The sequence below is a fragment of the Epinephelus lanceolatus genome, chromosome 3, assembly GCF_041903045.1.
Source record: "Epinephelus lanceolatus isolate andai-2023 chromosome 3, ASM4190304v1, whole genome shotgun sequence".
In the NCBI taxonomy this organism is placed as follows: domain Eukaryota; kingdom Metazoa; phylum Chordata; class Actinopteri; order Perciformes; family Serranidae; genus Epinephelus; species Epinephelus lanceolatus.
Genome location: NC_135736.1, coordinates 38,590,674 through 38,603,656, shown reverse-complemented (window position 1 = coordinate 38,603,656; position 12,983 = coordinate 38,590,674). Strand labels below are relative to the sequence as shown.

The following is a 12,983-nucleotide window of genomic DNA, read 5'->3' as shown; positions in this document are numbered from 1 at the left end:
AGGAAACAGCTGATAGCAGGAATTAGCGAGCAGCTAGTAGCAAGAGAGAAATGCAGGGGTCATCCCTATGTTTCCCGGTTCTATGTTTCCCGCTCAACCAAAAAGGATTGAGCATAGAACCTATTTGTGTAAACGGGGAACATAGAACCTTTTTTGCAGGGTTAAGTGGGGAACATAGAACCTGGGAAACATAGAACCCAGGAAACATAGATACGCTCCCGAAATGCAAACCTGACAGACACTGTAAAGATGAGCAACTGGGGAGACAAGGAATTGCGCACCCTCCTTGCCCTCACAAACGAAGAGGCCATTAACCGTTAGATGACGGGGACGGTGAAGGACGGGCCGACTTACGAGAGAATCGCTGAAGGACTGACCAGCCGCGGCTTCCCTCCCACGTCACTGTTTACGTCACACGCTGAGCTACACTTTTGTTACTTGCTCACACCCCACATTGCCCCGAAAACGGCACATTCTGTATAAACAAAAGTAGGTAGGCGGCATTTTGCCGCATTCCCGAATTTGTTTTTATACTGCCAATGCTGAATAAAGACTGATTGGGCTTTCCTGCAAATTTGCGCAATTCCTATCTAAAAAGGGCTATATATATATAAGGCATGCTGAGCTCCTCATGAAGCAGCAGTAAATATACAGTTTAATAAGAAAGTAATTTAAGTAATAATATACCATAGCCTACATATGATGCATCACCTTAATGTTGCTGCTGCTGGTTTAGGTGGTGTTCATTTTGATTTGAACTACATTAGGCTATTCACTCTGGATCCAGGTTATTAAACTTGCTCTTTCATGGTGTTTCCTACTTTATTAAGCTGATTTAGTGCATTAGATATGATGATTGAAGTAATGTATTTATTACAGTTGGAATCGTAGGTAGTGTACACATTATGTTTTTGGATTATTCTATTTGCTCCAAACCAATTTTTGCTGTTAGGAAAGCTGTATATAGCTGGATTAATTCCGCATTGTCATTTAGGATTTACAGAATTAAGTTGTATATTACTTACAGTATTACATTAAAATAAATGGCACTTTAACTATTATTTTATGTATATTTTTTATAGTCAGAGTAATTATAGTTCCTAGCTACTACTGTTTGGTGGGGGATAGATGTTAGAGTAAGAGACAAGAGTTAACTTGTGCTGCAGTTTTGTCCACTTATTACCCCCAAGCCAGAAGAACTGGAGAACGCTACCAAACAATTAAGTAGGGTTTCAAAGTGATCAGCCTTTAGATTAATCATACAGCATAGAACTCAGACTTTTGCCATGTTCATAGTAAGATTGCTGCCATACCTTTTACATAAGAGTGACTAAGGTACTTATTTCTTATTTAGACATGAGACCAACATGTTACATTGCCGTCATATTAATGTTAAGGGGTGCATGTCTGAATAGGGCTGTACGCTCCTCCACTCCCTTCACAGCAGATGTTATTCCATCATAACTTTGCTTAATGCCACGTGTCTTTATCTTGCAGTACATTATACCTTTCTTTCATATGTGAAACTCAACACACACCTGAGGATACACACTACTGGGCTTGACTTTGAAGGAGGCTCCATTAGAAACATGAGAAGACATCACATGGTGTTTCTGTCTTTATTGGATTAGCTTCTTTCTCTCCTCAGCATCCGGGTATAATCTCTTTTTGATGTTTTCCTGTGTGCCATCCACCCCCCCATTCCTCCATCTCATCATGGTGGTGATGAGATGGAGGAATGGGGGGGCCACCTAGTGGCCAAAATGCAAATGACCCTGTCTACAACAGTAGAAACACTGCAGTGGACGTGGCAATCTCCCTAGATGAGGACCCGCTCCATATGTAGATATAAACAGCTCATTCAAAGGTAACGAAAACACGACAATTCTTATTTTCAGGTGATTATACACTAAAGAAAATATACTTATTATATTGTATTTCTTTCTGCCAATATATCCCCCTAACACACTGGACTTTTAAGGGTAAAAATTTGCTTGAATGTGAAGAGCCATGCACATATATCCAACACAAAAGGACACACAAACATACATAAGAAATAGCATGCTCGCCATGACTGCTGTGGCTTTATCCAGCTTGTTATCATCAGAGACAAAATGGCTACTTTTATCAAACCAAACCACGATTCAGCTCCATTACACAGAGTAAAACTGTTAGAATAGAAACCACAATAGAGCTATTAAAGAAGGCCAAGCAAGTGATTCAATTCACAAAGGCCGTCATCAGTTGTAGTGCATTATAGTAGTTTCAAGGCAAGGTACAAAACAAGTACAGAGAGCTCAGACTCAGCTGAAATCTTTTTCAGGTTTAATTCCAATGTTTTCTTCTTGCCTGGTAAATCCTGAGCCAACGTCACATGCCAAAAGTGTCGCCATGCAAAGATACTTTTATTTTAGATATAACTGTTTGTCATTGACCGCAGCTGTTCTGTGAATTTAAGGATTACATAGCAGCGATTCAAGGATCTTCAGATTTTTTTTGACATTGACATAAACAAATTGATAATGTTGAGGTATTAAAAAAAAGAGTGAAAGACCTGCATTTTTGAAATCGATAAAACTTTTAACATTTTTAGAGAAATCCAACCCACATCTGTCGTCCTCAGTCCACTCCTCCCAAACCATTGGCTGATGCTCCTGTCCATTTAGCTGTAATGTTCAATAGAAAATGCCCCCGAGTCACTGGACCTCATGATGGTTTCGTTATGTCGTAGTGACAGCTGGGAGCGGTACAACCCACTGCTTGGGGAATCCAGCGGGTTGTCTGACACCTACAGTATTTGAAAGAGACAGAGGGAGACATGTTTCTTTTTAATATACTACCACACACATATTGGCATCTGTCATATCCTTCAGTTTTGGTGATTGTCATTTCTAAACTGTACGCATACTACTTAGGAAACAGATTGTCTACTCCATGGTTGGTTGCTTAATTACATAACATATTGGCAAAAAAAAATCCAGAGATGTCTTTGCTTGGGTCGATAAAGAGGTGGAACTGTTACTGAAAGTAAGACAGGTGGTCATGGCGATTTAAAACAGCTTGAGAGTTGTTGCTTATTCAACCTGAGGGTGGGCATTATGCTTCCATGACAATGCTGTTTCGCCACCATGAGTTGGGACGACGTTATCAACGTTATAAGTGCAGTGCAGAGCAGTGATGCAGTGCAGAGCAGTGGTGATTCATGGGATACACACACAGGGACTCCATGTGTGCTTACATGCATGTGTGGAGGAACAGAGAAGCTCTGATTACAACACACAGAGGTGTCTTGACCTTTTTCTCTGCTCAGGATGCCATTACTCCTAGTTAAATGGTGATGAATTGCCAGTGTTGTGTTTACAGCTTGTTCCACAGCCACCACATGGCTTTAAATCAATTAATGCAGCTCTACGGGTTAGCAAGCCACAATCTGTGATTAATAAATTCAAATAATCTGATGAGGTGCACAATCCATTGTGTTTGATTATCTGAAGAGCTGGGTATTTTACCTCTTCAAATTTCTTGGCCTTGTACTGCTCCGCTCCTTTCAGGAAGTTCAGCAGTATGATGTCACACAACACTGTACCCTACATGATAATAACGACAACAACAACAACAATAATAATAATAATAATAATGATGATAATAATAAGAAGAAGAACATTTATTTATACAGCAATCAACAAAGCAAGAGTAGAGATGACACTTGTAAGATTCAGCCCAACAGCCTCAAATTTCCTTCAAAACTAAGTAAAACCCAATACACTTCAAGTTTCAGCGAGATGGGCGGACATTTTTTGTGATGTATTTAAGTGCGGCAGAGGTAAAACTGTACCTGATATAATGCTTAAAATCAGAGATTACAGGGAAATAATTGACTCCATTTAACAGTTCTGAGAAAAAAACTCAAAACTACTAAATAAAAAAAACAAACTGGTTTATAATGAGCTTTACACTGGTTGTGTCGAGTATACCAGTAAAACTCACCACTCCCACTGATGTGAAGGCTGCCACCATGTTGATAAGTGTAGGGATCATGTTGAACTTCCCTGCCTGCAAAGGGAGAATAATAACAAGGGAGTTTCAATTCAAAGACCCCAGGCTTTATATGAATCAGTTTCATTGATCATAGCTACTTTATCTGACCTGAAATGATGTTAAAGACAATAACCCTTTCATGCCCCAAACACACAGGCAACAGTTATCAAGACTGTATTTAGATGTACTGTATAAATTATTCTGCTATTCTGCTCTAGTAATGCCTAAACAAGGTATTTGTAATAGGGTGCTTCAAAAGATGGAGAAGTGTTGTGCATAAAAACGTATGCAACTGGTGCCATAAAATATATTTTAGTACTTTGTAAAGAGGAACGAGAGCTTCCATGTTGAGCTGTCAAAACGACTACAAACAAATGTCTGTCATTATTCATAACAGATTGTGTTTTGTAAGTACACAAACCCTGACACACACTAATGCTTTGTTCACACTACTAGCGACACAGCAACAGGCTGCAAGTCATTTTTATTAGAAGCCGGTGACATAAAGCTACAAACCAACATCCGACACTTGTTGCTGCTGTCAGGCATGATGTGCCACTAACCAAAGTTGAGCTGGTCTCAGCTTTTTTCAGTGTTCCACTGACAAAGTGAAGCATCAACAAACTATATGTTTTTGTGTCTAGCTGTGCTACTGTTCTGTAGCTAGGTTGGTTAGCTGACACTGTACCAGCTTTCTGTGTATTGCGGTGTTCACTTGAGGTGCTTTGTGGCAAATAGCAGGCACACACAAACCCGTGACGATGTGGCTCTGTTAACGAGCGGTTGAGCAACACTTCAACGGGGACTCGGCCTCACAGCATGAGATACATACTCACATTTCCATTGACCAGAACATCAAACCTGATGGCATAGGCTTTGACAAGAGTGCGGTAGTCTGTGCCATTCTCCATCTTAAAGTATTTGGCAAACCTGTACAGACGGAAAAATCACACCATTGTTATATCAAAGAAAACACTATTAAGCTTATAGATTAGTCTGCAACTGAGACACTTTCTTGGCAGAATAGAAAGAAAGAACAGTGACTTTGTGGCTGTATCTGGTTAAACAAAAAGGATCTACGTCTTTGACAAAAGCTCTATCTCTGTAGGGATCCTTTCCATAATGTTGACAGACAAATCTGAGTCCATTAGTAGCAAAAACAAGCATTGTACATTGACAATGCACAATTTCCCAGAGTCTTTAGGTTACATTGCAGCCTGTTTCATGGCTCCAGGCTGCAGCAGTCTTGTTCAGTACGGCACCAAATTCAAAAATTGTTGTCCCCATTAGTCCCTTAGACACATAAACATGGGAAGATAGAGTCCAGGTTGAAAAATACTGAAGTTACCCTTTAACATTCAGATCTGGACAAGCCAAAATGATCAATCTCAGACATACTGGATATGATGCAGTCTGACTGATGTGTTATTGAAGAAGTTATCAATGCTGAAACGCTTGTTTTTATTCAGAGCCCTTTATTTAAGCAATCTGTTTAACAACCTGGAACTCTTTTCATTGACAAATAGGTGGCTGAGATAGCCACAGGAGCCATGAATATCCAAAGCAAATATCATGCAGATATGGTCATGTGTTGTTGATATCTTGTTTACAAAGTCAGGGGCATAAATATAGACAGTGCAGGCAATGCAGTTGCACTGGGGCCTGTGAGGTGGGAGGGCCCATAGAGGGTGGGCTCTCTAACTATGTGTTGGGTGGAGGATGGGCCCTTATAAGTAATTGCAGAATTAAAATTATGCCTGTGTTAAAAAAAGAACTCTCATTAGATTAAAAACAGTGCCAATCGCTATATATGCCCTTTTTCTTTTTTTCTGTAAAATAGTCAGTAGCAAATATAACAAAATAATAATCTTATTCTGAATAAACTCTGATAAACTAATAAAATTGTTAAATTAAATTAATAATTTCTTATTTTCTTTGGTATTTTTTGTCATGTACAGCTATGCAGTGATGATTGTTCGGTAATAATAGTGGCCTGTCACACCTACCTTAAGCCACTGATTTTTATGGCAATCTGCTCAGTAGTTGTTTAATTCTCTGTATGGATCATAGCAGTTGAACCATGTCTTACCTGAAATTGTAGCCTGGCGAGACAGCGTTCTTCTGTGACATGGCATCCAGGCGGGTGAATGAGTACGAGGGGTTACACTGGTCATCGGGCTTGTCCAGATCACATACCCAGCCGATCTTTATTCCAATCACTCCTCCCTGACAGAATTTTTAAAAATAAGAGAGGCACATGGATAAGTGTGTTTGCGCTGAACCCTGTATCCTATAAATTACATTTATATACAACTAATGTGTGCGGGCAAACACAAGAGAAGTGTTGCACTGCCTGATTCATCCTGATTCCAGGATTCATATCTTGCCTCATGCAAGACTGAGGTCACAAAAAAGACTTAAGGAAAGGGCAACCATTACAACTGTTCAGCGACTTTTGAATATAATTTTGGCATGACAACTGATGAATGGCGTGGATTTCATTTCAACACTGTGGTGACATACATTAAGCCAGAGTGTCTGGGGGGGTTATCCCCAGGAAATATTAAGCATGACACTGCATTTCCTACATTATGATATTTTTTTATGCAGCAATTTATGATGGAAATGTCTTTTAATTTAAGTACAGCAAATCATAAAAATCGGGCAGCAACAATTCAACAATGTGGCAGAGGTCTAATTAATTCATCTCTCCTTTGTCCTCCTCCTGATCTAACGGCGAGGGAGGAGTGTGGAGAGCCAACAGTCTGCTCAGCAGTGGACTCTGTTGTAGCTTGGCCCTTATACTTTTTGCTGGTCCAATCAAATGCCAAGGATTTGATTGACCTCATTTAACTGCAGCCTTGAATATTAACTGGGGAAAAACTTCACAGTGCAGAAGCTTAAGACGCTCTAATTTGCGTTTCACTGGGACTTTTACAACGTCTCTTGACTCTACCTTGTCTGCCAGTTTAGTGAAGTTCTGCTGTGCGTAGCGGACCACGTCTCCGACTCTGAAGATGGGGCAGTAGGTGTTGTTGACCTTGTCAAAGTTACATTTTTTGATGTAATCATCAGTGATGGTGGGAAGGAAGTTCCCCCTGCACACATACAGAAATATCATCATAATCATCATCATCATCATCATCATCATCAGCAGCAGCAGCAGCAGCAGCAGCAGCAGCAGCAGTAGCATCATCATCATATTTAAAATCACAACTGTCATACTTGGTATAGTTGAAGGTTGGAAAGCGGATGCTGTTCTTAATGAAAATGGTGAAATTCTCCACTTCCATCATTGGCGTACTGAAAAAGATGTGTAGAGACGAACATAGAAAAAAAGAAAAGACATACAAACAGCATTGGGTTTAAACGTGTTATTCTTCTCTCGCCTGTGGCTCAGTTTCGACCAACAGAGATGATTCTGTTCACCTGTACTGTACTGAGGTGGAGGCAGAAGCCGTTTATATCTCAAAAGCTGGACAAAAATAAAATCCAAACTATCTGCATGGATAAATATAACTAGATGGAGACCTTTAAAGAGTGTACTGCCCCAACATAACTTTGGTATCAGGATACCCTCTCTCATTGTTTGTTACAGTAAAGATCAGTGATAGCGCAGCCTTGTAAAAAGCTCTCCATCAGAGTATTGCCTTACGTCTTGATGGTGTCGATCTCGGCAGGACACCATCCTTTTATCTCACACATTTTGATGGTGGCGTTGAAAGGAACACAGTTCCCTGTCAGGATTCCTGAGCAGGAAAAGAAAAAGCTTTTATTCAAATTGCAAAACCAAAAACAAATGCGAGGCTCAGAAATACATAGCAGTTGTAACGTAGCAATGCAATACATATACATAATTGTAATAATAGCAATGAGTATAAAATTATATCGATCAAACACTGATATGATGAGAGAAGATAAAGACACAGAGAGAAGATCTCACCATAACTTCCTGGCTTGTTGAGAAGCCTTGTGCAGTCACTTTGCTTGGTACAAATATACTTCTTCTCACTCTGGGTAACACAATTAAACACACACACACTCACTCTTCAGCTGAATTATTTTCATATTAATAATGAATCAAATGACTATGTTTAATGTGTAAGGAATCTCTAGTAATGACGAACCCAGAAAGAGTTATCGTCCAACTCTGCAGTTACCCTCATATCTACAGAGATTTTAGCATATCTGTTTGGAGGGGATCATGCATTTGGTTGTGTGTGTGCATGCGTGAGTGAGTCTGTGTGAGTGTGTGTATCTGACGGTTCTACAGCTACCGCAGCTGTATGCTCAAAGACCTTCCGTGGTCGCTTTGATTCACAATCACTGAAAACCCTGTTTTATTGACTGTTTGATACTGTCACTGATTCTTCTTTCAGTTTTTCAAAAACTGGCGTGACTACAAACAACAAGCTTTACTGTCTGTTGCAGGCCACATTTTGGCCTTCTATTCACTGTGGCTCAAAAACTGGCATCCATCGAAGAGTTTGGTCTCATTTTGAACCGAAGCTTCTGCAGATTAATTCCATTACCGATACTAAAGTTAGGCACAATACGAGATGAACTGTTATCGTCACTGCCATCTTGACTGTAGGCTGGGACAGACAATTCCACCAGGCACAGCTACAATGCTTTTGTTCCATCTGCTGCACACCGCCATACCACACCATAAGTGTTTCAAAAGTTTAGCGTTTTGCGTAGCAGATTTTATAAACTTACATATTTCGTTGCTTTGGTCATTTATCTGTAGTATTGTGGTGCTGCCATAAGTAAGTACGCTACGCAGTTAATTTTTTTGTCTATTTTAATAAAGTGTATTGTCATTTCCTATTTTGTTGTTCTGTAGCCTCCAGACAACGCTAAGATCGTTAAAAGTCCAGTTCTGAATGACACAAATCAAAGATTTGTGGCTGTGTTTTGGTTATCAAAAATATATCATCCTCATAATTATATCTATATTTCACAAACAGTGCATGTCAGCAGGAAAACTGTCTGCTCTGTGTAACATGTGTTAACAGTGATAGCAGACTATTAGCACTATTAGCAACAGTGACTGTAAAAGGGTAGTTAGAGAGAATGCAATGCAAAATTTAGAAGTGGCATAAATGTGTACAGTGTCACGGATAAGATTGTTTGTTTTATTTAATTAAATTTAATTTAATTTAGTTTCATTTTATGGGGACAATGCAATGCAACATAGTTCCAGTACAGACTATGGGACTGATGTGTTGCACAGAGAGTTTATAGCTATTGCTAATTGTCATTTCTTGTCCCTAGTTGGGCTTTTATATGTTATCAAAATATACAGTTTAAAACAAAACTTAAATGAGCCTAGCGTCCTTATTCTTTTGTCAGATTGCCAATCAATTCTGATGTGCACTAGTTGTAATGGTAGAAGTATTAATAATCGTAAGGCACTAGTAACAGTAGTGGTATTACAGTAACGGTAGTGACAGTTGCTGACCTCAGGACAGTATCCTTGGACTTGGTTCTCTGTTGTGATCATTTTGGTGATGATGCAGAAGACTGAAGCTCCCTGTGGAAAACACATTTATAGGACATCATCACTGTAGCCCACTGTTAAATGAATATTTATCCAGCCATCTGTTCATCCATCAGTCTGTCCAAACCTGTGTGGGAGTGACGTAGTCGGCAACATCCATGACCTTGTTATTGTAGATTCCAAAACCTTTGACCTTGGTCATCACTGAGGATTCAATAGCTGTGTCTCTCACCTGGTAGGCCTTTTCATTGACAAACACCCACCTGAAGTACACAGAAGCCAGAGAAAATGTTGGCATTGTGTGTTTCTTAAAACTTCAAATATGTTGTTCCACATTATTATGTAGCCGATACATTGAACCTTTACTTTTAAATAACACCGTGGTTAGCATGGGGTTATGTCTAGGCACAAAAAGCGTTTGGTTATGGTTAGAAAAAGATCATGCTTTGGCTAAAAATTCCTGGTTTGGGTGGCACAATCCCCGCAGGAAAAGCAGCCATGCCCCAGTAAAAAACAACCACTTGTCGTGTATTTTGTTCATTTAGAAACTCAGCATGAATTTCCTTTGATCCATACTCCAAGTTAGGAGTGTCCTTGTGTCTGTAGGAACAGTCTGTTACACCTAATTGGTCCCAGCGTCCTCAAATATGACGATTATAAAAGTTTGTTACTGATGCTAAAAGCGGTCAGACTTGTTGCCATATCAAACTACAAACATTAATCATAAAAAAACAAGTTTCAGCCATAACATGTGATCAGGTTTTGTGCCATATCCACTTTTATGTCGGGATCAGCTGCAGACTGACTTGGCAGAGATGGCTACCATCTCGTTTTCACATAGATCAGTCAGTTTGTTGTGCTTTTGCTACCCTCTAAGTGGCACAAAAAACTGTCCACGAATGAGGACAACAGGTCTAAGTAGTTAGAATGATGTATAAGCTGCAACAAACTCAGAATGTGATGTCCTCATATGAGGACGCAGGGTCTCAGGAGGATATACATCACTTTAAAAAAGTTGATATGAAATGTGGTAATGTAACATATCCATCGTTTGCAGATACTTACAAACAGTGCAATACAGTAGTAAATCTTGTGTGTTGATTCTCTCAGACTTCATTTTAAGATGCAGTGGAGCCTGTTAATGCTTTATTCTATAATTTACTAGGAATTAGCTATAGGTTGGGCCATGAGTTTAAGCTGCTGTGTGACTGCTCACTGTTTTTCAGCTGCTGTAGACTGAATGAGTAGTGACTTGAAAAAGGGTCAAAGTGAGCATCACCTATAGCTTGTTAGTTTGACAGCTTTGGTGGTTTTAAATATTTTTAATAGCATGCTGATGTTTACGCTCGTGTGTTGGATGGGAGGTTCAGTTACAGTCATATAACTCAGTCTGATACCTTGATACCAAGAGCTCATGAAATCATGAACTACCAGAGGATGTGGTCAGTCGGGTGTGGTTGAGAGGGATATGAATAGCAAGGATCTTTGCTCTTCACATGCAACACTTTAAGCTCAAATGTTCAAGTGAGATATTGTTGATAAAGAGACTCTCCCTGTAACTGTCCAGTATAACTGCTGATCAACATAGTAACCCATTAACTAAAACCGTTAAGAGCAGATTAAGGGTGATAAATCACTACAACTACAGCTAATGGATTTTAATTAGGAAAAATAAGATTAAATGTAACTAAGTTTACATTAAGAACAGAGGAAAATTATGAACCTCAAATTTAACTTAGTTCAGTGAATTTTAATTTGATACACTGCAATGCAATCAAACCTAAAACTCAGCCTACAGTTACAATTAAACTACACAAAACAAATATAGCAAAACTTAACTGGCTGAGATGTTTTTTTATTGATAGTGAATGAATGAAATAAGATTGTATATTTTTATTTATTTATTTATTAATTTATGTATTCATTTATTTGTGTATTATTTATGCATTCATTCATTCATTTATAATATAGCACTTCTAGCCTCTGAAATGGACCTAATTTCCCTCTTTTAATGTCAGGTACAGGACACTTGTATTATATTGTTAGTGGTAAATAAATATGTTTAATATCTGAACATTAACATTTTGAATTAATATATGTTTAGATATTACATATGTATACAAACATAATATTTGTATAAAACTACAACTGAGGTAATAGCACCTATAATACTTACAGCACGAGAATACAATAATAAACATGATAATATAATATGGCAATGCCGTGTGTAATATTGCATTTTAATTCTAAACCGACCAGGTATGCCATCACCACCACAAGCAATAGTTTATTAATTAATCAGGGTAGATGTGATATGATAATAAATGCCTAATCGATTACATTAAATATTAATGTATAATAAATATATATTTTCTGTAACTGGCAGCTGCTGCTAATTCACTCAACCAGACCAATGTAAAAATTGAATAATCCAAAAAATACACCAGACTGAAGGTAAACACTTACCCAATGAAGTAAGTGATGATGAGGAGTTGGACGACGCGGTTGATGATGCCGATGGTCCAGCTCTTCACTACCACTGACTTGGTGGTTTCATAGGTGAAGAAGTCTTTAATACAAGACCACATTCTGGCAGTATGTGTGTCAGTAAATAGAAAAAAGCGTGTGTTTGGGTATGAAGCTTTACAATATTTACAGAATTATAAAGAAAATTCCACAATGTATGGATTATGGAAATAAAGGCTGAAACTGAACTCCAGATGAAGCAGATGTTAGTGTGTGATCCTACAGAAACTACAGATGTTGGCCCCCAGTTGAAGCTGACATCTTCATTATTATTTTGTGTTGAGAAAAAAAAATCAGGTCCAACACCGAGAGCAGTATCCAGATATCCAAGAGCTGTTTCTCTTCTTCTTCACGGAAAGGGCAAATAAATCCCTGTAGCTCAGCTGCACCAGTCTTCAGTTAATGATGTCTTCCTGTAACTTCATGTATGATGCTGACTAACAAGTAAATAGCTCTCCCTCTCTCTTAACCCACAGCACAGCCTCTTTCGTCTTTCCTCTCTCTTGTTTATCCGACTTTCAGGTTCCCTCCTTGATTTTCTCCTCGGCTCCTCACAGGCCCCCTCCCTCCTTCTGCTCAGTGTACAGTGGAATCATAATGACTTTGTTTTAGGAAAGCACCTTGCTAAAAGCTCTGTGGATTTTTTAAAAATATTTATTCTACATTAAAAAGAAATCAATAACAACTTTAAGTCCAAATGTCAATATCACCTTAGCAGTAAGCAATCTGAGGAAGGACAAGGGGGACGACATTCTCCTGGTTAGCACAATGACCAAAACACATCCTCCTTGCTAACTTGCTGTCCTCTCCATCCCCGGTCTGGATCCAGATGCCATGTTTTCTGAATTGACCTATAACCGATAAAATATTGAGAATTATTACATTTCGTTGGAGCTTTTCAATTTTAAGCGGCACA

At 38.9% G+C, this 12,983-nt stretch overlaps 1 protein-coding gene across 1 annotated transcript; it reads right to left on the bottom strand.

Annotated features, from left to right (window-relative positions):
- Positions 1-2,308: 2,308 nt before the first annotated feature.
- On the bottom strand, positions 2,309-12,533 carry p2rx3b (purinergic receptor P2X, ligand-gated ion channel, 3b). The gene is made up of 12 exons (XM_033625002.2): positions 12,008-12,533; positions 9,669-9,804; positions 9,503-9,574; positions 7,982-8,051; positions 7,694-7,787; positions 7,264-7,341; positions 6,995-7,136; positions 6,128-6,264; positions 4,875-4,968; positions 3,988-4,053; positions 3,510-3,587; positions 2,309-2,788 (listed from the first exon to the last, which is right to left on the bottom strand). Exons 1-12 carry the CDS (start codon positions 12,127-12,129, stop codon positions 2,663-2,665), a joined length of 1,215 nt encoding a protein of 404 aa, XP_033480893.1. The 5' UTR covers positions 12,130-12,533; the 3' UTR covers positions 2,309-2,662.
- Between the last annotated feature and the right edge of the window lie 450 nt (positions 12,534-12,983).

What these genes read in the sequence shown, in the direction of transcription:
- p2rx3b (XM_033625002.2), bottom strand. Translation starts at nt 12,129, where the DNA reads ATGTGGTCTTGTATTAAAGACTTCTTCACCTATGAAACCACCAAGTCA. An exon ending in ATCATCACTTACTTCATTGG is followed by an intron (nt 9,805 to 12,007) that starts GTAAGTGTTTAC and finishes TGTGTACTTCAG; the next exon opens with GTGGGTGTTTGTCAATGAAA. An exon ending in ATGTTCTGGTCAATGGAAAT is followed by an intron (nt 4,054 to 4,874) that starts GTGAGTATGTAT and finishes CTCCCTTTGCAG; the next exon opens with GCAGGGAAGTTCAACATGAT.